The sequence below is a fragment of the Pleurodeles waltl genome, chromosome 10 (genome assembly GCF_031143425.1).
Source record: "Pleurodeles waltl isolate 20211129_DDA chromosome 10, aPleWal1.hap1.20221129, whole genome shotgun sequence".
NCBI classification, from domain to species: Eukaryota; Metazoa; Chordata; class Amphibia; order Caudata; family Salamandridae; genus Pleurodeles; species Pleurodeles waltl.
The window spans coordinates 443808745-443832971 of NC_090449.1; the positions used below are offsets into that span (position 1 = coordinate 443808745).

The 24227-nt window shown below is 44.7% G+C and overlaps 1 protein-coding gene across 1 annotated transcript in view; it reads right to left on the minus strand.

Annotated features, from left to right (window-relative positions):
* The window catches only part of GTF3C1 (general transcription factor IIIC subunit 1), a 1928973-nt gene that overhangs the window by 93734 nt on the left and 1811012 nt on the right, over positions 1 to 24227 (minus strand). Inside the window, exon 35 of the mRNA XM_069210709.1 lies at positions 1073 to 1100. Within this exon, the coding sequence (XP_069066810.1) occupies positions 1073 to 1100 (28 nt within the window). The remainder of the gene's footprint in view (positions 1 to 1072; positions 1101 to 24227) is intronic.

Here is a 24227-nt window from a genome sequence, read left to right on the forward strand (position 1 = left end):
ATGCTTCATTAGCTTCTATTATAAGAGTAACATCCCGCACTCATCTGTAAGGCCATGCGTTAATAAATGTTGTGTTAGTGCATGTCTAGCATTTTCAGGAATGTCTATGGCAGCAGCCATTTTTGTTTAGAAAACGGAACACCAAAATGGGGAGTTCAAGTCCTTTTATGAGTTCGAGCTCGAACAACCTACAGCTTTATCAGGTGTTACCTTCTCAGCTGAGGAGGATTTTCCCAAATACCATGGACTTCTCTGTATAATGGTACTTAGGATACCTGTTGTCTGTGAGACAGTGATAGTCAGGGTACCTGTAAATTAGTGCCTAAACACCATTGTTGGTGGCGCCATGTCGTAGTTTGGACTCTTGCTCCAGGCAAGACTGCTGGTTAAAAGATGACAGTACTTTTGTTTGTAGGCGACTATGCCTATCCTACAACAAGACGCAACTGTTGTCCCAACCTTACCGGCTCACTAGCGCACCTCACCAGAAACACAATAGTAAAAGGTGATTTGTGGCAGCCTTTATGCATGGACTCGGGAATAAGACATTTCAGGGAGTGTTGTGGTTAAACGGAGATTACCCCTTTCTCACATATATATCATGTCTCATACAAACACAGGCAATGACAAAGATACAGTAAAGTTTCAAAAGTTTTTATTTAACATAATTGCAATTTGCAATAAATTGCATGGGCTGCAAGGATTAGGATAACGTGGGAATTCAATACATTATGGGGAAAAGAAAGTGAAGAATTATAGGTACCAGCCTTAACCATTGCATCTAGCAATGCACTACCACTAATAGAGCATTTGTGTTATCTATTATTGCCTCTGTCAAGCCTCTTGGTGAACTCCTGGACTCTGTGCATACTATATCTCATTTTGATATAGTATACACAGAGCCAGCTTTCTACATAACATCTAACAGGTTTCTCTCCACAAGTCTAAGAACCAACTTGAAAATTGCATCACACAAATAAAACCTTAAATACTGCACGAAAAAAGTACTATTTTCTGAACTCTAACAAACAGTACAGCCTCTCACATTGTTCAAAACATATGTAGGACTTACCTCTCAGACGATGCACTTGTAGAGTTTTCTGTAAAATAAAAAGGACATGGGGTGAGAAGCACAATATATGTGTGTGTGTGTGTATATATATATATATATATATATATATATATATATATATATATATATATATTGCTGAATACAATAAAAGACCAAGACTGGTATCTCCAACAATACAAGACATATGATCAAAGCAGTGAAGAAACAACAGGAATAAACTAAATTAAGTTGGGATCATCAGTGTAACTGGTGTTCCCCATCAGACACCACAAAAAAAAATGTTAAGGAAGGAGGTAGACAAGTGATGTAAAAATCATGGTGCTCTTCAAGGCAAGGATGAGTCTGGCAATCTGGTGCTTGGGGAGCGGAGGACAAACGAGTGGCAAAATGAAAATTGGAAAGAACACTGGTTCAGTAACATTGATCATAGCGTAGTGGAATTTAAAGACTACTTTGTAGGTGGTAGGAGGTGGCCTCCAATTAATTTTTTTTCAGCAGCATATATGTTAACATAGTGGATTTTCAGGAATAATATTCTAGAAGCACTGGTCAAATCTTATAAGGGTGAGGGGGTCAAAATACTCTTGTTAGAATGCTGACCTGCAACAACATTGAATCTATCTGTTATATCGGATACCACTGTTATGCCAAGTTCAGTAGAATCAGAGATAAGATTAGTAAAACTAAATCTATACTTTCTTGTATATCCCTATATGGATGAGAAAGAGGTATTCGTTATTTGGATGAAATATTTTTGCACGTTATTTCCTGATGGATATACCTAACCTCAGAATCCCCAACTTGTGTCCAGGTGCAAGACTGGATTCATAGATTATTTCTTCAGCAATTTCCTTGGACGGCAGTAGTTGGAGTCATGTGGCTCTGTGTCAGTTCTGCTCCATCGCAGACGTATCATTGAAGTCACAAAAGAACCACCACCTTGTAACGTCAACATCAGTTCCTTTCTTTACGCATCTTCTGATGCGGTTTAGGAGCTAGCTTCCTCACAGCTGTCACCTGACAGAATACTTTTTTCTAACATTTTTTGCAGTGTGCCAGGGACATCCCTACCCCAAAAATGACAGTGTTTAAAGCCTGTGAGGACTGCCATAAATAGTTGTCAGTGACAGACTGTGACGTGGTCCGTCTCTGGTGTCTGGGCTTTTTGCATGACTTGAAATAGTGAGGCGATTCTACTCAGAAGAATCCAAAGACCACTTGGGATCGCAATACCAAACACTACATAGTTGAGCATTGTCAGAAGGCCTGATCCCAGTCGAAGTTGAGGACACAATGTCATGTTGGCTCTCATTATCCTAATGAGGCTGCTGGATTCGGGCGACAGCATCACCTGGATTGTGGGGAACTGAGACCAATCCCACACCATGTGACAACTGTCGGCTAAATCTGTTTCAGCCAGCTAACAGTGGCTCATCTCCACCTAAGAGCAGGGATGATTTGTGGCAACTGGGCGCATGACACAAGATGACTTCTCAGGGAAATAGTGGTTGATCAGATCTCATCCTTTTCTCTCAGTTAAATTAGTATCACACATGCAAAGACAAACAGAGGCATGAGATGGTTCAATAAGATTTATTGAATCAGCTGTGTCATAGATAAAATGGCATGAAATGCAATAATTAGAATGATGAAACATACTAGAAGCAAAATGGTGACAAGTAAAGTGCAACACAGGAAAAGTCCCACCATCCTGTCACTACGCACTATATATGCGATTCCTTCCTAAAATATGTTAGAGCACAGCAGGATAAACCATAGCCCGCACATCAGGATTCCCCCCTGGGAAGGCACCAGACCCTATACCTGCCTATGGCAATAGCAAAGAAACCTGTTGTCTATAGAGACACCATCCCCATGTGGGCCAGGGAACCAGTGGTATCAGCAAGCTGCTGTAACAAACTCAAGCATGCGGTTGTGCTCATCTGGCTGAAAGTTCACCTCCTAACGTGCATGAGAAAAAGTCCCTAAATAAAGATGTGTGTGTTTCTGTGAACATTAGAGACAAAGTGTACCACTTGTGCTCGCAACCGTATCTCGCTGCAACCTTGAGAAAAGCAGAGTGAAAAGAATGTATTGCTAAGAAACGCAATACTTTCCTAGGCGAAAAAACAACTAGATAAATAAAATAAAATAACACCACGAATGTGGCCGATTCTAAAGTAACAAAATCAAGCAGAATAAAATGTTACTAGGATAAAGGGCACAAATAGTGGGCCTAGTTGCTAAAATAAAGTGCCTAGAGATATCACTAGAATGGCTATACAATAACCACAAGAAAGTACGGGGTTCTCTAAAAGAGGACGTCGCGGATATTAGCATAGCCCTGGGTTGTATGTATTCCTATTTGGAAGGGTAAAGTCAGTGGAATGTCAGTTGGAAACTGCCGAGTACATATACGGAGAGGAACACCGGGGGGTGGGAAGAAAGGGATTTCCTTTTACGGACTAGGTGGTCTCACACACTATATAGTGTCATGCTTCATCATTTGACCACCTAGACCCACCCAGGTAGGACAGTGCCACCTGGGCGGACTCAACCTCACTGTTAAAGGAACAGGAGGGAGTGCGTAAATAAACTTGTTTCTGGAAAGATCGGGATCCAGCTAATCTACTGAAAAAACTAAAAACACCTAAGGAGACACCTGTGAAGAGCAACAAATTTAATGGTGGTGTCTGACTGGTGTAGTTAAAAAAGGGGGGTTGGGACACCTCTGTGAGGACAAGGACTCACAGGGTCACCTAACTAATTAATAGCCAACATGTTTCTGCCCTCAGAAGTGAGCCAATGAAGGTCTCGGGGCATTCGTCAGGGCCTAGGATCCCTACGTCTCACGTTGGAGGAAAATACTCTATGGGGAAATCAAAGAGTGAAAAAATGAAAAATGAATGATCTACCTTACCCAAGGAATTACCTTGAGGCGGCCTATGGGGGATAAACAAATAATTAGCACACTGGTGGCACACAGCACTGCAAAACCAACCAATTACACACGTGTCAAGGGGATGCATTCATGCACGAAAGACATATGTTCAAAAAGGTCAAATACATGCGTGGAGTGACTGAGTGGGTATATCTACACAAGTGGACAGTCCTATCACTGCAGGGAATTATAGTTCTTACCCTTTTTCTTAGAGGCTGCTAGCCTCTGGTATCCAGGAGGGGGAGTGTCCCCTTATAGTCACAAACTAAGGGAAAGAGATGAACATAAAGACGAAGTGAGGAGAGGACAGAAGTAGGCAGAATAGATACAGAGGGAGCATTAGGGGGGAGCAAGTTCCCATTAGGAACCCACTATTGCTGGTAGAAAAATACTGGTTAAGAGAAACCGAAGTGGCTATAGACAATAAACATAAAAAGTAAGATTAAAAGCAATAAGGGCTTATCTGTGCTGCCTGTGATCCGGTATGCCACTCACTACATCAAAGGGGACGCTCGCCGTGCGCCTATTTCGTCCTCTCCTTGGACCGCTTGAGACAAGTGGCTGAGGGAGAACGGTCTATTTATGGCTGTAAGATATTCCAGGTGCGCCCTGTTAGCGCGTTAATTGGAGTTCAATTGAGGTTAATCACCGCCGCGGGCCTCGTTGCGTTGCTAGCCTCGATATGATTGCCGTAATGGTGGGCGCACCGGCAAAGCCGGGGCGCCGGCATGAATGTGATCGAGTGCAAGGGCGGGCCTCTTTACGTTGATGGCCTCGATGTGCTTTACCGCACCCACGGGCGCCCCAGCTGAGCCGGGGCGCCGGCATGAATGCGGGCGAGTGCAAGGGTGGAGCCCGAGCCGGAAGATTCCGGCCCGAGCGCCACCAGCGGAAGCCTGAGTGCGTCCTGGGCCCCCAGATGGTGCCCCATCGGTCCTGGACCCTTGGTTGTAGCGCTAAAGGTGCCCAGATAGACAGAATCCAAAACGTAGGTCAAACTTTTTGGGCGAAAAACTGGTCCCAGAAGTGAGGGAAGACCGGGGCCAACCTGCTTGTCAGCCTGCCCAAGATGTATCGCCCACCGGTCTGACTTCGCAGTTGCTCCTGCTACGTTCCTCTCTGCAGCAGCAAATCCTGTTCAGCGGTTCTTCACCAAAGGTGTTGGCGCTTTGATCTTTTAGGTGCTAGTTTTTACTAGAAACACATAACTCTAGTTCTGCTGATTGGATTTTTGTTGTTTTAGTGTCAAATATTTAATATAGTTCACTCTACTTTTCTAAATGGGTGTGGGATTTTTTTGTGTTGGTTTTCATTTTATTATCGTTTGTGTGCTGCATAAATACTTAAGTTTAGCCTGACTGCTTTTTGTGCCAAGCTAACCAGGGTTAAGTACAATTTAAATTAGTGACTCTCTATGGTTCACCGTACAAGGGTTTGTGGCTGTTGCTTGACCAGGGCTCAAATCCAAGTCAATCAACAACCCAATTTCTCACACTGACCAAAAACTTCTGTGATGAACCAGGGGGACCTCAATCTGGTTCTCACATTTCTGATGTGCATCCCATTTGAGCCAATGTACAGTTGCCCTCCGAAGTTGCTCACAATTAGATAAAACAGTGTTCCCCACTGAGACAACATGCATTTGTTGCATGAGTGAGTGGCAAGCATTCTCTGACCAACAACCGTACAACACTCTTTCCAGAAAAGCCAGTACTAAGGACCAAAGCAGTGTACCTTCAGAAGCCAGCTATGCCTTTCCACATTGGGTACTTTATCACCCTGCCAACTTTGTTTGCCCTTCCTCATCATTTCAAGAAGGAAGAGAGACTTCATTGCCTAGACCCAAAGAGAACTCTGAGATTTTACATTAATCATACGAAAAACTACTAGGTGGAAGGCCAGTTCTTGTTTACCTAATCTTTATTTATCCTTTTTATTCAATATTAGAAATAGACATCAACAAGAAGTATCAATAGCCCAGCTCATCAGTCTCACATTATGAAATCATCAGAAGCATGGTTCAAAGTGGGTATAACAACAAATAGCATTTCTAAGATAAACGTTTGAAAAACAGTTTACTCCGATTACAGTAGGGTCTTGCCATTTCCCTAGGGTTTCTGCATACTCTTATTTCCATTTCTACAGTTTGTGGTGGGAGAAGGGAGAAGGTTTGGTTGTTGGAGTATCCTGTCTTTCAAGCTGCTTCTTGTCATTTCTGTAGTCTGCTCCCCAGTCCCTCTTATGTTGTCTTTTGTGGGTCAGAAGTCTCCGGAGGACCCTGCAAAAAGGGTCCCCAAAGGTTGTAGGGTCTCTCCCATACAGTCTAGCATCTTCGCCAACGGTTCTAGACCTCTTTCTGCATTCTCGTCCATGCGCACACTATGCAGTCTTAGATCCTCAGCTACTGCCCTCTCCCTCAGGTCTGACCTCCATCTACCAGGGGGGGAGGAACCTATGCAAGCCAGTTAAAAGCAATCAGCCTTTTTGCCAGGAGTAAGCCCAATAGTGCAAACCTATTCCTCATTTTTACGCCTTACTTCAACAGTGCTATTAGGCCAAACAGGCTGGGTTCAACTGCTCATGTCAGTCTCATCACTTCTGCAAGTTTTTACATGACTCCCCAGCAGAAGTCTTGGAGGGCTGCACACTCTCAAGTCATGTGGATGAATGTCGCTGATGTCTGGTCGCAGCATGGGCATTTGCATTGTTTTTCAGAAGTTTTGCTGTGTAGGTACTGTGGTGGAAGATAGACTTGATGTAAATAATAGAACTGTGCAAGTTTATTATATTTAACAATACTAGCCACCTCCAGAACTTGCGCAATCACCCATGCTCATTCCCCCTCAGTCAGGGGTTCTAATCAGTGCTGCATCCCATTTGTCTTGGGCTGCAAGCAGTAGGAGGCTGGCCTGGTTTGTAGTGGGTACCAGAGGTACTTAATAACTTATAAACGGTCCAGTTATCCCTTATTAGTGAAACATAGGCAGTGTCAAGAAGCCAGGCTGTCTAGGGGTAGCTGTAGCTGAGCAGCCAAGGCTTATCTAGGAGACATGAAAAGCTCATGCAGTACCACTGTAGTCACTCAGTACTTACACACATGAAAGAAAACACTCAGTGTTACAAAAAAAAAAAAAAAAAAAAAGGTACTTAATTTTGGTGACACAAATGCCCAAAATACCTTAGAGACTATACTCCCTTAGGAGGTAACTAATACACTAGAATGCAGTAATAACTGTAAAAACAGATAGAAAACAGTGCAAATAGTGAAAATCACAAACAATGGCAATGAGCCTAGGGGGAAACACAAACCATATACTAAAATAGTGGAATGCAAAAGTCGGTTTTCCACCTAGGCAAGTGTAGTGTGTAGTGGGGCACTCAGAGTGTAAGAAAACAGCAAAGGAAAGTAATAGAACCCACCCCAGAACCCAGGAGTAAATCACAGTAAGTTTCCCAGAACATACAAGAACACGTGATAGAAGATTATGCAAGACACCAACAATGGATTCCTGGACCTGAAGATCTGTGGAAGAAGGGCACCAAGTCTAAGAAGCACTGAAGAGTCCAGGAAGAACAGGAGCCCATGCTAACCTGGATGAAGGTGGAAAAGAAGAACCACTGGTGAAGAAGAACAGTCAGTACTGCACCCAAAAAGGCGGGTGCGGGTTTCCTGGTTGGTTCAGATGATGTCTCACGCCAGATGGAAGACTGCAGTCTGGTTTGCGTCGCTGGATTCTGCCAACAAGTCTTGGAAAACGCAAAGCTTGCGGTTAATGGAAAAGGTCGCTGCCTGGGACCAGGAGGAATCTGGTGGGCTCTACCCAGGAGGGGGACACAGAGGGTGCTCTCAGCAACTCAGGGGACAAAGAAGGTGCAAATGGAGGCCCACGCAGCACGACACAAAAGGATCCCACGCCGCCGGAGAACCACTCAGGAAGCTGTGCGTCGCAGGAAGGAGTGCTGAGGGCCGGAGCTGTGCTGTGCACAAAACTTCCTTGAAGGTCGCACACAAGCCTTGGCGTGCGAAAACCTGTGGTGCACGGGGCTACTGTCTTGCGTGAGGAGGCAAGCTCTTACCTCCACTAAGGTTGGACAGCTGGACCTTAGGACCATCGGGACAACTTCAGTCCACCACCCATGTTGCTGGATCCACACACTTTGTCAGGAGAGGGTACCCACGGCACCGATCGTCGCTGCAGAGGGGTGCCTACTGAAGCAGGGAAGTGACTCCTTCACTTCAAGGAAGATTCCTTTGTTCTTCTGGTGCAGGCTGAAGACAGGCAGTCCTCGGAGGATGCACACCCTGGAAACAGTTGCAGTTCCTGGCAGGATCTGGAGATACAATGTTGCAGAAGTCGTCTTATCTTCTTTGTTGCAGTTTGTAGAGTTCCTGGAGGGTTCAGATGCAGTTTCATCAGTAGAAGGTGAAGTAAAGGACTCAGTGGATTCCTGCTGGTTCCTTGGTCATTTTGGGTGCAGAGTAGTCCTCTGGATCTTGGCAGGGGTCACTAGTCCCACTGGATGCAGCGCTGTTCTTGAGCAGGTTCTTTAAATAAGGGGACAGACCGGTAGAACCGGGGCCACGCCAGTTGTTGTCTTCCTTCTTCTCTGCTGGGGTATCAGCTTAGCAGTCCTTCATCTTTCTTGTTAGGACGCCAGGAATCGGTTGAGCTGGTTTCAGGGAAGCCCTTAAATACAAGATTTAGGGGCGTTACAGGGGGCAGAGTGAAGAAGCCAATGGCTACTTTCCCAGAGTGTGGCTACACCCTTCCTGTGCCCACACCCTTTAGGGAGGGGGCACAAACCTAACCCTATTGGTCCCTGTCCTCCAAACCAAGATGGAGGATTCTACAGGGAGGGGGGTCACTTCAGCTCTGGACACCTTAGGGGTGGTCCTTGCTGGGGTGATCACGCCTCCCTGGTTTCCCTAATTTTCCCGCCGGAATTGCTGCCAAAAGTGGGGCAGGCAGCTCCACTAGCTGGAGTCCCTGGGGCACTGTAACCCGAGGCTTCAGGCTTTGAGACTCACTGCAAGGCGTTACAGTTCCTTCCTGCAGGGGATTCGTGCAAGGGTGCCCTCACACACAGTAACGTTGCACCTAGCCTTCAGGAAATGAAGGTTAGCCATATAGGTGCCTTATAAGTTACCTGGTGCAGTGAAAATGGCTGTGAAATAGTGTGTGTACTATTTCACTCAGGCTGCAGTGGCAGTCCTGAAGGAGTGTTTGTATGAGCTCCTTACGGGTGGCGAAATAAATGCTGCAGCCCATAAGGATCTCTTGGAACCCCAATGCCTAGGTACCATATGCTAGGGACTTATAAGGGGGGGTCCAATATGCCAATCTGAATTGGAATATGGAGTAACTAGACTATGGTGAAACATTTGGTAAACAGAGAGAGCATAAGCACTGGAGTTCTGGTTAGCAGAACTCCAGTGACACAGTCAAGCATAATGACAACACAGTAAAACACACTGACATATAGGCCACAAACTATGAGCACTGGGGTCCTGACTAGCAGGATACCAATGAGACATCAAAAACACACTGACAAACAGGCCAAAAATGGGGGTAACCATGCTAGAAAGAGGCTACTTTCTCACAGAGGGGAGTCACAATGGACCCATACCCCTTCACAAATCTCCTGTAGTAACCACTCAAGGCAATGAATGTCCTGACTTGAGTCTGGGTTTTTGGAGCTTTCCAGTCCAGAATTGTCTGGATCTTGGGTTGTGAAGGTTGCACTTGGCCTCCACCTACAAGGTGGCCAAGTATACAACTGTGCCCTGCCCTATTTGGTACTTTGATGCTTTAATAGAGAGGCCTGCAATACCTCCCCCAGGTGGACCAGGTGATCCTGCCAGCTGAAGCTAAAGACAGAAATATTATCTAGATATGCTGCAGTAAAGGACTCCAAGCCAGCAAGGACTTAATTCACCAACCTTTGGAAGGTGGCAGAGGGCATTATTTAAGCCAAAAGGCACAACAGTAAACTGATAATGCCCATCAGGTGTAGAGAATGCTGTCTTTTCTTTTGCTCCAAGTGCCATCCTAATTTGCCAGTACCCTGCAGTTAAGTCAAAGGTACTTAAGAATTTGGCTGTCCCTAACTTCTCAATGAATTCATCTGCTCTGGTTATGGGGCATGCATCTGTTTTGGTGTCAGAGTTGAGACCTCTATAGTACACACAGATTCCCATTTCTCTCTCGCCATCCTTGGAATGAGGTATGGGGACTAAGACCACTGGGCTATCCCAGGGGCTTTGAGAGTGCTCAATTACCCCTAACTCCAGCATCTTGTGGACTTCCACTTTGATGCTCTCTTTGATTTGGTCGGACTGTCTATTAATGTTTGTTTTCACAGGTAAACTGTCCCCTGTGTCCACATCATGGGTATACAGGTGTGTCTGACCAGGGGTCAAAGAGAAGAGCTCAGAATACTGCTGTAGGCTTGCCTGCAGTCGGCTTGCTGTTAGGCATAGAGGGTGTCTGAATAGACAACTCCATCTACTGATCCATCCTTATGGTCAGTTGAGAGGAGGTCAGGGAGAGGTTCACTCTCTGCTTCCTGATCCTCATCATTAACAATCAGCATGGTTATGTCTGCCCTATCAATGGAGAGTTTCAGGCGGGTAACATTGAACACTCTCTTGGGGGTCCTGCAAGTGCCCAGGCCCATAAGGTGAGTGACCTGACTCTTTTTTTCTAGAATTGGGTAAGGGACACTCCATCTGTCCTGACGTGCCCTGGGAGCCACAGGCTCCATAACACACACTTTCTGCCCTAATTGGAATTCTACTAGTGTAGCCTTTTGGTCATAACCACAGCTTCTGGAGTTGTTGACTAGCCTTAAGGTTTTTGGATGCCTTTTGCATGTACTCTGCATCCTAGAGCGGAGACCAAGCACATAGTCCACCACATCTTGTTTAGGCCCAGTGAAAGGTCTCTCTCAGCCTTCTTTAACAAGTGCCAGTGGTTCCCTTACAGGATGGTCAAAAAGACGCTCTAAAACCCTACTTCCTTCTGTGGCACCTCTTTGTAGGTGAAAAGCAGACATGGTAGAAGGACATCCTATCTCCTTTTGAGTTTTTCAGGGAGCCCCATGATCATGTCCTTCAATGTCTTGTTGAATCTTTCAACAAGTACATTGTTTTGTGGATGTTATGGTGTGGTAAATTTGTAAGTCACCCCACACTCATTCCACATGTTTTTCAGGTACGCTGACATGAAGTTGGTACCTCTGTCAGAAGCCACAACCTTAGGAAACCCCACTCTGGTAAAAATAGCAATCAGGGCCTTGGCTACTGCAGGAGCTGTAGTACACCTAAGGGGAATTGCTTCAGGGTATCTGGTAGCTTGATTCACTACTACCAGTATGCACTGGTTCCCTAAGGCTGTGGGTGGCTCATGTGGACCTACAATGTCCACACCAACCATTTCAAAGGGAACCCACACAACAGGAAGTAGAATGAAGGGGGCCTTTGGGTGGCCACCTCTCTTGCCACTGGATTGATAGGTGAGACATGAGCTGCACAACTCCTTCACTTTCTGGGATATATTGGGCCAATACAAGTGGCTGAGAAGGCTGCTCCATGATTTGCTTTTGTCCCAAATGCCCAGGAAGGTGAAAGTCATGGGCCACAATTAGGATAACCTCTCTAAACTCCTGAGGTACTACCATTCTCCTGGTTGCACCAGGTTTGGGGTCTCTGGCCTCAGTGTAAAGGAGTCTATCTTCCCAATAGACGCTGTGGGAGCCACTGACATCTTCCTTTCCCTGTGCAGCAGCTTGCTGCCTCAGGCCTTAAAGAGTGGGACACGTCTTTTGCCCCTGGCACAGCTGTTCCCTTGAGGGTCCCCCAAAGCCCAGGAGTTCTACCTGGTAAGGCTCCAGCTCCACGGCCTCATTTCCCTCAGGGGATAAGACATCTTCCTGAGGAGAGAGGTCTTGTGCTGTTCAGAGGCTGGTCCCCCAGTCCTCTTACCTTTTGTCTTAGAAGGTTGGGCCATTATTCCAGGCTCCAACACTTCTTTTCACCCTGTGCTCTAGTTTTCACACACACCAGTTCAGGGATTCCCAGCATGGCTGCATGGGTTTTGAGCTCTACCTCAGCCCAATCTGAGGACTCCAGATCATTCCCTAACAAGCATTCCACTGGGACTGCAGAAGAGACCACTACCTGTCTCAGGCCAGTAACCCCTCCCCATTCTAAAGTCACCATAGCCATTGGGTGGACCTTAGTTACATTGTCAGCGTTGGTGGCTGGATAAGTTTGTCCAGCCAAATACTGTTCTGGGGAAACCAGTTTCTCTGTCACCATGGTGACACTGGCACCTGTATCCCTCATGGCTTCTACTTTTGTCCCCTTAATAAAGAGCTGCTGCCTGTATTTTTGCATGTTAGGCGGCCAGGCAGCCAGTGTGTCTATATCCACCCCACCCTCAGAGACGGGAGTAGCTTCAGTGTGGACCCTGATTTCCTCTGGGCACATTGTTGATCCCACCTGGAGATTGGCAATTCCAGTACTAACTGGAGTAGAGCTAGGGGGATTCCTTTTGTAACAGGCCATGTCTCCATTTTGGTGTCCATGCTGTCTACAGCTGTGACACCAAGCCTTCTGTGGTTCTAAAAATTCTGGACCCATGTAATTTACTTTGCCACAGCAGTGCGATTTTAGTATCAAAAGATCGACAATGACTAGTACACTAAGCATGAGCATTTTCGCTCAATTCCAGCAGCGTTTTCACCTCGAAATCGCCATTTTCGTCCTGCACTCGTGGCTCCCATTTTATACACGGCAGCCATTTTTAAAAGTTGCCCTCACATAGGCTTATAATACAGTCAGATTTGATTCCAAGGACACGTACACCTTGATTGACTTTTCTCTGACCTGGGCAAGCTGGAACCATTGCCTCAGGCCAAACCTGTTTGGTCAGTCCCTCTCCCAGTGGCCGAATCAGATAGCATCAAGGCACACCATGCCATAAAACCCTTATTATCGCTCACACACCCTGCCTAATCTTGCTCACACCTGGACCTGCTCTTTTCTTCTTCTTACTTTAGGAGGGGGAGGTGCCCGTTTTTATTGGGGGTCCACACTTATCTGATGTAAAATACTAGGCCTTGCCGGGTAATTTATTATGGGTTGGATGACATGAAATATGAGGTTTCATCATGACACAGTTTTTTCCTTTGTAGTGAAAACATGTGAATGACCAACCAAAATGTCAAGAATGTTTGCCTGAAGCTTAAAAAACTTTATATAAGGAAACCTGACTTTGCATTGAAACACAGTCTCCTGAGAACATACAAACCGTGCTGTTGTACTTCTAGGACGCTTGTTACTTGGTTGCAGCCAATAAATTCGATCTTTGACTTCACCTAGAAGACTCTGAGTTTCTGTGGTCTGAATCAGGAAAGTACCCGAGGTCTTTGGGTGTACCCTGGCACCACTGGGTTACCGGATCAGTACCGGTTCTGAAAAACCCAGTACCTAAGTTGGCGCCCAACGTGGGGCGATACCAGCGGTACCGGTCCAAGCCTGAGGTCCGTGAGGAGCTTCGGGTGAAAATTCTGGAGGAAGGCCGCCACTTCATCGACCCCTGCATGTCGACGTGGTCCGAAAGTCTTTGCTGCGAGGTTCCCCGCTTCCCGACGGCTACGAAGGACTGCTGCCCTGGCTATCGCCCTGATTTGGACCCTTGATGTTTGGTAGAGCGAAACGATAAGACGAGTCTTCTGGTGACGTCATCGATATTTTCAGTTAAGTATAAGTGGAGCGTCTCCCAGTCCTTAGTTGGACACTTGGTTTGGTCCTTAGTTGGACATTTGGTTTGGTATCCCTTCGGGATCACTTTGATTTGGAACTTGCAAGTACCAAAGCCGAAGGACTCGTGTATTCACGAGACTATCGTAAACGATAATCCTTTGAAGTTTGAAGCTAGACTAGTGAGCGAAGATGCCTGGTCTTAGCAGACTTGGAAATTTGTTTTGTCTTGGTTGTAAAAGGGACTCCTGGTTGGAGGACTCATGTCCGGTTCCTCCGATTGGAACTCCAACCTATGAACTATATGTGAAGCACGGAGTGGGCCCCATCACGTTTAATAAAGTATGGGTCCGCTATTCTTGGAAATAAATGTCTGTGAGGCAGTTTTTTGGAACACTATTGAGAAAAGTTTTCTTTTCTCTTGTAAATATGACTTACAACTAGGATCTGCAAACGGTTCTGTAAGTAAATTGCGACAGCGCTATTTATGAAAAATGGCTAAAGCGCGCTGTATTGTGTGTCCTGAGTGTTTTCTGTTTATATCTGAAATGAGCTCAATGTGTGTTTGTGGGTCTTCTTGATGTTTTCAGTTTGTTAAGTAAAATGTTGGTTAATTAATATTAAGTAGAAACTTAGAAAAAATCCAGAAATGAACCATGTGATGTGCTAACATAGCTATATGTTGCTCTTTAATTTATAGAATGAGCAATTGTGCACATATACAAAACTGCTGTTAAATGCTTAATAAATTAGAAAACACATTCAATAGATATAAATAGGGCCCCAAAAAAAAAAACGAAATTATCTATTTTTGCAAAAAAAAAAAAAAAAAAATTTACAGCATTTTTCTTAGATGCCTTGTATTAGATGTTCACAGGCAAACTTTTCAGCTGCAGTATATTTGATAGGAATGTTCACTTCAGCCAGCACTTTCCCAGTTAAACACGGGTGGAATTTTGCATAACCTTCCTTTTAAATGAAAGTGGCGCAAAAATGTGACGCATTTCAAGTTAGGCTTATGCGCTTAGGCTTGTGAGTTAATGTATCCCAAATAATAGGCAAGGGATGCAGCTTGCTTTTATATGTGGAATTATCACAAAAAAATAGAATAATTGGGTTTAAAAAAAAAAAAAATATATTATTAATTATGGAAAAATTATTTAAAAAATAAGTGCCTTTCAAAATCGTTTTTTAATATTTATAAAGCTTAATACCTATACTATGACCTCCTAGCATTAAAATTTAATTTAAGTTATGTCGCACCGGTAAAATGACATTTGTATGTGCAATTTTCCCTTGGCGCAGGAGCAAACAAGCTCATTTCTATAAAGAATAAGTTAATATTTTCAATGGCTGACTCATGGATTGTGTAATAGACATTCTGGTAATGCATATTATGCAAGAAAATTGTAGGATATTGATTTTTAATGCCTAAAATATCAAAGTCGATTTTGGGCAAAAGCACTGTTTAAACTGCATTTTCTTTCATTCAGAGTACTTTTTAAAGTGTCTCAGGCTTCAGTAAATGCATACATTTAGGTTTGATATATATTTGCAGGTTGTGCCTTCTTATGATTCAATGAGTCAATGTGCCAGTACAAAGGCTTGTTTTAATATCGAGGTTGAAGGTTCTAACTTCAGCTGGGCCTACTGAGACGTTCATTCATTTGAGGTTGATGAAATATGTACCATTGCATGGGATTGCAACAAGCATTTATTCTAACAACTGGTATGTGTGTGTTGGACCTGGCTTTTTGACAGGGACATCCCCAAACTTTTTGCCTCCTTCCTCCTATTTTTTCTGACCTGTTGTTGTTGGCTTTTGACCTCTGGGCACTCTACCACTGCTAACCAGTGCTAAAGTGCATATGCTCTCTGTGTAAATTGTACTACTGATTGGTTTATCCATGATTGACTATTTAATTTACTTGTAAGTCCCTGGTAGAGTGCACTACATGTGCCTAGGGCAGGTAGATTAAATGCTACTAGTGGGCCTGCAGCACTGGTTGTGCCACCCACCTCAGTAGCCCCTTAACCCTGTCTCAGGCCTGCCATTGCAAGGCCTGTGTGTGCAGTTTCACTGCCACTTCGACTTGGCATTTAAAAGTACTTGCCAAGCCTAGAACTCCCCTTTTACTACATATAAGTCATCCCTAATGTGCGCCCTAGGTAAACCCTAGAGCAGGGTGCTGTGTAGGTAAAAGGCAGGACATGTACCTGTGTAGTTATATGTCCTGGTAGTGTAAAACTCCTAAATTCGTTTTTACACTACTGTGAGGCCTGCTCCTTTCATAGGCTAACATTGGGGCTGCCCTCATACACTGTTGAAGTGGCAGCTGCTGATCTGAAAGGAGCAGGAAGGTCATATTTAGTATGGCCAGAATGGTAATACAAAATCCTGCTGACTGGTGAAGTCGGATTTAATATTACTATTCTAGAAATGCCACTTTTAGAAAGTGAGCATTTCTTTGCACTAAAATCTTGTTGTGCCCTTCAATCCACGTCTGGCTAGGTTTAGTTGACAGCTCCTTGTGCATTCACTCAGACACACCCCAAACACAGGGTACTCAGCCTCACTTGCATACATCTGCATTTTGAATGGGTCTTCCTGGGCTGGGAGGGTGGAGGGCCTGCCCTCACACAAAGGACTGCCACACCCCCTACTGGGACTCTGGCAGACAGGATTGAACTGAAAGGGGGCTTGGTGCATTTCTTAGACACTCTTTGAAGTCACCCCCACTTCAAAGGCACAACTTAGTATAAAACAGGGCCTCTGCCCTACCTCATCAGACACTTGCTGGAGAAGAAACCTGAACCAGAAACTACATCCTGCCAAGAAGAACTGCCTGGCTGCTCAAAGGACTCACCTGTCTGCTTTTCTACAAAGGACTGCTGCCTTGCTGTTGGCCTGCTGCCTTGCTGAACTCTTGTCTGGCTGTAAAAGTGCTCTCCAAGGGCTTGGATAGAGCTTGCCTCCTGTTCCCTGAAGTCTCAGGACCAAAAAGACTTCTCTCTTCCTCTTGGACGCTCCGTGCGCCGAACTTTTCGACGCACAGCTTGTTCCGCGGCAAGAAAAACACCGCACACCGACGCTGATCAACGCGACGTCTTCGGGACGACCGAAACTTTGACGCACGGCCTCGCAAGGACAACACCGCCCGACTTCCCGGGAGAAATCGACGCGACGCCTGCCGTGAGATCGAAACTTTGACGCACGGCCTCGCAAGGACAACGCCGCCCGACTCCGCCGGAGAAATCGACGCGACGCCTGCCGTGAGATCAAAACTTCGACGCGCAGCCCCGCAGAACGATGCGCAGCCGGAAAACAAGCAGAAAAATCCACGCACAGACCCGGGACATCTGGTACTCCCCGCAAACCACAGTAAGAGACTGTCCGCGCGCCGGAAGACGACGCCCGACTCCCCGCGTGGAAAATAACGACGCAAGTCCGTGTGTGCTGAGGAGAAATCGACGCACACACCAGTTTTCCACGCACCTCTTCTCCTGTGGCCCTCTGAGGGGATTTTCCACCAGAAACCAGGTACTTTGTGTTTGAAAGAGACTTTGTTTACTTTCTAAAGACTTAAGACACTTTATATCACTTTTCAGTGATATCTTTACAAATTCGTATTGCAACTTTGATCGTTTTGACCTGAAGATACCCAGATAAATATTATGGGGGTGATTCTAAGCTTGGCGGGCGGCGGTAGCCGGCCGCCAAGCGGGAACCGCCAGAAGACCGTACCGCGGTCAAAAGACCGCGGCGGTCATTCTGGGTTTCCCACTGGGCTGGCGGGCGACCGCCCGCCGAAAGTCCGCCCGCCAGCCCAGCGGGAAACACCCTTCCCACGAGGACGCCGGCTCAGAATAGAGCCGGCGGAGTGGGAAGGTGCGACGGGTGCAGTTGCACCCGTCGCGAATTTCAGTGTCTGCAAAGCAGACACTGAAATTCTTCGTGGGGCCCTCTTACGGGGGCCCCTGCAGTGCCCATGCCATTGGCATGGGCACTGCAGGGGCCCCCAGGGGCCCTGCGGGACCCCCTACCGCCATCCTGTTCCTGGCGGGAGACCCGCCTGGAACAGGATGGCGGTAGGGGGTGTCAGAATCCCCATGGCGGCGGAGCGCGCTCCGCCGCCATGGAGGATTCTCAAGGGCAGCGGGAAGTCGGCGGTACACCGCCGACTTTCCGTTTCTGGCCGCGGCTGAACCGCCGCGGTCAGAATGCCCAGCGGTGCACCGCCAGACTGTTGGCGGTGCTACCGCCGACCTCCGCCATGGCGGTAATTACCGCCAGGGTCAGAATGACCCCCTATATATTTTTCTAAACACTGTGTGGTGTATTTTTGTGGTGTTATGCTATGGTGTTGTATGATTTATTGCACAAATGCTTTACACATTGCCTTCTAAGTTAAGCCTGACTGCTCGTGCCAAGCTACCGGATGGTGAGCACAGGCTGATTTTGGATTGTGTGTGACTTACCCTGACTAGAGTGAGGGTTCTTGCTTGGACCGAGGGCAACCTGACTGCCAACCAAAAACCCCATTTCTAACAGTGTGCTATTAAGGTTTGTGAATTATTCACAATAAATTTAGTTTAATAATCTGGAAATAGAGATAATTTTTTTTAGCGCCTAAAAAGGATTTTTTTTTTTTTTTTAAATAGAGTGAATTATTGCAGGTTAGAAGGAAAACAGGAAGGCCTACTGTCTTTGACAGATTCAGAGTGGCAGAAGCTAGGAGAGCTACAGAGGCTGGCTCAAGTCACGCTGCTGAGATGCTATCTTTAGTTTTCCCATAAACAATGGAGGAGGCTGTCATGTTGACACTTGTGACCTTTTAAATTAGGGCCTTGTCTCTGTGAAATGCAGAATGACCCTACGGGCCTCTAAAAGTGGGATTTCTGGTTTCTCCAGAAGAACATCAATACAATTAAAGAACTTAATTCCAAAGGGAAAATATAAAAAAAAGGGGTTTCTTCGAAAGTCCCAACATCATGTTAAATGCTCTGCAGAACTGATACATTTGTGTCTCCGCTCTAAAAAAATAAAATGATGCCTGCTAGTTGCTTTTATTTGACAGAAAACGAAGTGTTGCATTAAGTCTTAGACAGAAAATAAGATGCAGCCCTTTTCAAAAATTTTGAAGGCTACATGCCTTAATGAGAACGATTTACCAATTAAGACTTATTTTTCACAGTGGAAATTGTAGGTGCCAAATTAATATGGAGTGTCAGTGTAACAATTTTTACTTTTAGAAAGGTAAAACTAAGGTGGCTTGATGTTGCGAAGTAACTGACAAGAGGGTAACAGTTAAGTAATGGAAATTTATTTTCGTGTATTTGGTCCTATCATGAATTGTTCTTGCTGGTCCTGTATGTTAGAAGAGAAACAGTAAAGTTATATTTGACAGCAGATTTCCATTGCCTGGTGATCTACTGTCAAAAGGAGGGTAAGGATTTTAAACCTGACAAATTAAACAGGCCCAAATATTGGGTTTTGGGCTGCAGGTTTACAGTGCATAAAGTACATGACATGGTGTTGTGTGTCACCGCTTATTCACACATGCTATTGTTTTGTCTATGCTTTTTGTGCTTGATACACAGCAAGTATATCTGATAGCTTGACGTTTTGTGCGTTTTTATTATTATTTTTTTTTTTTTGTTTTTTGCATGTTTGTTGCTGCTTTTGGTACGATTACAAGCTCCCCTGTGTTGTGAGGGGATGGTCATGACGATGCCCATCGCTACGCAACAGTTGGTTGAACTTGTTCTGGTTACTAAATTCCACAGATAATGATATTTCATGCTGTGAACATAAGAGACAACACTTCACCAGTGCATGTCTATTTGGCTATAATGGTATTGAAGGAAAATAAAAAGAGATATACAGGATCAAAGTGTGTCACCTGCAGTTAGTCACGTTACTGCCCCTTCCCTTAAAGGAACAGGCAGCCCTAAATTTATGTAGCCTTGATTGGACCTAAGGATGAAATTATAGATCTGTGACTCAAGGTGGCCTAATTTCTATATTACATTAGTTAATGATGTTCTGTTTCCTAAGTAGCATATGGCTTTTGTTCCTTAAAAGAAAACCAGGTTTTCATTTTTTCCTGAAGAAGGAACTGAAACATTAGCTAGGAGTACTGTATATGGTGTAGTCACCAACGGTAGAGTTAAAATTTGTGTAACTTTGGCCTTTGTGTATCACCCGTACTCTCGGTGTTGTGTCACATGCCTGACTATCACCCAAATAATTTTTTTGTTCTTCCTATAGATTTTTTCTTTTGTTACTTCCCCTGACCAATGTCGCATCATGCTTAGTTATTGAGATTTTAGCTATGTCCTAGTCCCATTTCTCTTTTTCAAATTCCTTTCACCAGTCAGACCTTTTATTATTATTGATGTATTGTTCAGGTTCACATTTCCAGACTGCAGTGATGTACCAGGGACCCCCATGTTATGTATAATTCCCTTTGGTATGACCAGACTGGTTTTCAAGAATTTGCCTTAGGCCTGCTTCAATGTTTTCCAGCCTGACTGTCAGGGTAGCGATAGACTGGTTAACTGACTCAATATTCTAGTAAGACAAGTTTTCCATCTCAATAGGAGATATCTTATGTTTAACTTTTTGAACATGACGAATTTTCAATGTCTATTTTAATTTGGTTTTCGGTTCCCTTCTGTTCCTGCTACTTTAATTTTTGGTGGGATCAGATGTGTCCTAATCATGCAGATATCAGGACCCTCTAGTTCTTGTCTTTTTGTTTGCACATTTGACTATTAGCCTGTGTATTGCATAGTGCACCTGATGCACATTTTTTAAAGGAAGGTTTCTACATGTCCCTGATAATCGGTATCATGTGATTTCTCTATTGAGATGTTCTAAGATAAGGAGGAACACCTAGACTTAATCATTGAGGAAAATATGTGTTTACCCCATTAGACAATGCCACTGTGTGAGGAAATCCATTCAGATAGAATTCTCATGTAGCTATAGATGGCAGAGAATAATGGAGAGAACCCAATTAAAGATGCTAGAGACCCTGTTTTGCCCTTCTGCCTTTGTCTTTGTATTTTATGCCCATGGTGTATGGCTACTCCTTTGAAGATTGCAGACCACCTGCTTGCAGTCCCCTTGTTAAAAACCATGAACTGTTTTTGTACTAAATTGAAGGGAACTAACAACTGTGGCACATTTCCTACGTCACTAGATTCTGCGGGTATCAAGTCATAATAACCTGCAGGACATTGATTTAAGCCTAATTCCCATCAGTGACAGCTACAGATGAAAGACGGACGTTTTGGCCCTACAGTCTCAGCACCCAGAAAGTAGCAAAGCTGGACAGCGATCGCCAGCGCATGGTATCGTACTTGCTCCATCAGACGGCGTTGGACATCACAAAACCAAAGTTTCAGTGTAAAAGAGCTAAAGAGAAGGATTCCTGTTGTTGATGGCAGAGCTGTTTTGAGGTTTCATTTCTCTACCTGACATGTGCTGGTAACCTCTGACAGGGTGCAATCCCTTGAGCCCCTTGGCCTGAGTTTTGGCCACACACCCCCTTTTCTTTGCTCCAACGGAAGAAGGGCAGTGCACCGGAGATTTCAAGTTTGGAAAAAGGCACTATATTGTGGTGCCCATGAAAGAGCAGCTTGAGCGTCCTCTGACACTAAATAATGAGTGTTGGAGTCTGAAAGTGCTGCTGAGCTTGAGCTATTTCCCAATTAATGGTGCTTGGGTCTGCACGAGATGATTTGTGCCCTTGATCAATGAAGAGCACATTGTTTGTAGTGTCTGCCACAGAGGAGAGACACTGGTGCATTGCTTTAAGACATTGAGACTTTCGAGTGAGCTGTGGGTGTTTGCCAGGAGGGCACTCCAACTAAGCAGTACTTTTCTCACGAAGAGGCCTGAATTGAGAGGCCCATGCGAAAGAAAACAACAAAATAAAATTTGATGGACAATAGAAGCCTGCCAGAGAGGCTTTTTGAACGGACTCTGGGCATAGTTGGTTTCACAAGAGGTTTCCGTGTGATTGTATAGACTAGGTGTTAGGAGACTGATTGTTTTGCTGGCATTGTTTTAAAGTACTATTCTGTTTAGTAAAAGCAGAATAAAGTCAATTTTCTGTGGAAAGAGTACCCCCTTTTCACCTTAGAGCATTGATGAGAGTCACCACTGTTCCACCTGAACATACCAAAATTACTGAAATGCAGAGGAGCCCTAAAAATGTTACTAGATAATTTTAGGATTTGCTTTTTGGTTAGGGTTGTGAAAAATTATTATTTCATTTGTAATAGTGGTCACTACTTTCTCCCGTTGTCTATATGTTCTTAATAACGTGTTTTCTAGTGTCTTTTAAACATGACGTTGTCATTTATGGGTGGGATTGTTTTTCTCTACTCAATTGACTTCTGCACCCACTTCTCAACCTATGTCTTTTCCTACTATTGTTTCTTTGCACTCTTTTCACCCGTTTCCTGAACATGAGCAGGTTAGAAGATCAGAATTCGTAAGCAATTCTTTTGTACAGCTTCTGCATCAACACTAGTTAGTAGTGAACATCACTAATTGTTGGGTGTGTGATCTTATGCCACCTACTGCAGATAGAGGTATTCCTTACTTTGTCCTGCCATATGTGGCCTCTGTGTTACATCATGCATAAGGAAACCTGCACCAAGAGACGAGCTAAATACTAGGATGATGTTACAGCAACATCTCAACGACTTTAGAAACATAGACCTGGACTCAGATTAGCATGAGAATAGGTTTATTGCCTATGTAAGGGCAAAAGGAGGGTTTGTGGTTCTAAAAATTCTGGACCCATGTAATTTACTTTGCAACAGCAGTACGATTTTAGTATCAAAAGACCGATAATGACTAGTACACTAAGCATGAGCATTTTCGCTCAATTCCAGCAGCGTTTTCACCTCGAAATCGCCATTTTCGTCCTGCACTCGTGGCTCCCATTTTATACACGGCAGCCATTTTAAAAAGTTGCCCTCACATAGGCTTATAATACAGTCAGATTTGATTCCAAGGACACGTACACCTTGATTGACTTTTCTCTGACCTGGGCAAGCTGGAACCATTGCCTCAGGCCAAACCTGTTTGGTCAGTCCCTCTCCCAGTGGCCGAATCAGATAGCATCAAGGCACACCATGCCATAAAACCCTTATTATCGCTCACACACCCTGCCTAATCTTGCTCACACATGCACCTGCTCTTTTCTTCTTCTTACTTTACGAGGGGGAGGTGCCCGTTTTTATTGGGGGTCCACACTTATCTGATGTAAAATACTAGGCCTTGCCGGGTAATTTATTATGGGTTGGATGACATGAAATATGAGGTTTCATCATGACACTGTTTTTTCCTTTGTAGAGAAAACATGTGAATGACCAACCAAAATGTCAAGAATGTTTGCCAGAAGCTTAAAAAACTGTATATAAGGAAACCTGACTTTGCATTGAAACACAGTCTCCTGAGAACATACAAACCGTGCTGTTGTACTTCTAGGACGCTTGTTACTTGGTTGCAGCCAATAAATTCGATCTTTGACTTCACCTAGAAGACTCTGAGTTTCTATGGTCTGAATCAGGAAAGTACCCGAGGTCTTTGGGTGTACCCTGGCACCACTGGGTTACCGGATCAGTACCGGTTCTGAAAAACCCAGTACCTCACTTCTTGGAATCAAAATCTTTACACTTATACCCATTTGTAGACTGTGAAGAGGTGTGGAACACACCCTCTTGAGCAGGTTTTTGGGTCTCTTGTGAAAACTTTGTTTTTGTCCTTAAGTGTCTCATCACCCTTCTCCTGGGAAGGCTTTGTGACCCCTTTCTTTTGGTCACCCCATGTGGAAGTCTGTCACCCTAGTCTTGACCCAATGGTCTGCCTTTTTTCCCAATTCTTGGGAAGAAATTGGACCTAGGTCTACCAGATGTTGATGCAACTTGTCATTGAAGCAGTTACTTAACAGGTGTTCCTTCATAAATAAATTATACAGCCCATCATAGTCATGCACTCCACTGCCAGTTATCCAACCATCTAATGTCTTCACTGAGTAGTCTACAAAATCAACTCACAACTGGCTCGAGGTTTTGTGGGCCACCTAGAACCTAATTCTATACTCCTCAGTGATGAAGCCAAAGCCCTCAATCAGGGTAGGCTTCATTTGGTCATAGGATTCAGGATCTGCACCAGTGAGTGTGAAGAGTCTATCTCTATACTTACCAGTAAACAGTTCCAAAAGGAGGGCTCCACAGTGAGATCTGTTTAATTTTCTGGTTGCACAAGCCCTCTCAAACGCTGTGAACCACTTGGTGCTATCATCACCCTCTTCATATTTTGAGAAAATCCCATTGGGGATTTTTAGGATATCCGTATTCTCTCTGACCCTATTTATGTTGCTGCCACCATTAATGGATGTTAAGCCCATTTCTGCTTTCTCCCT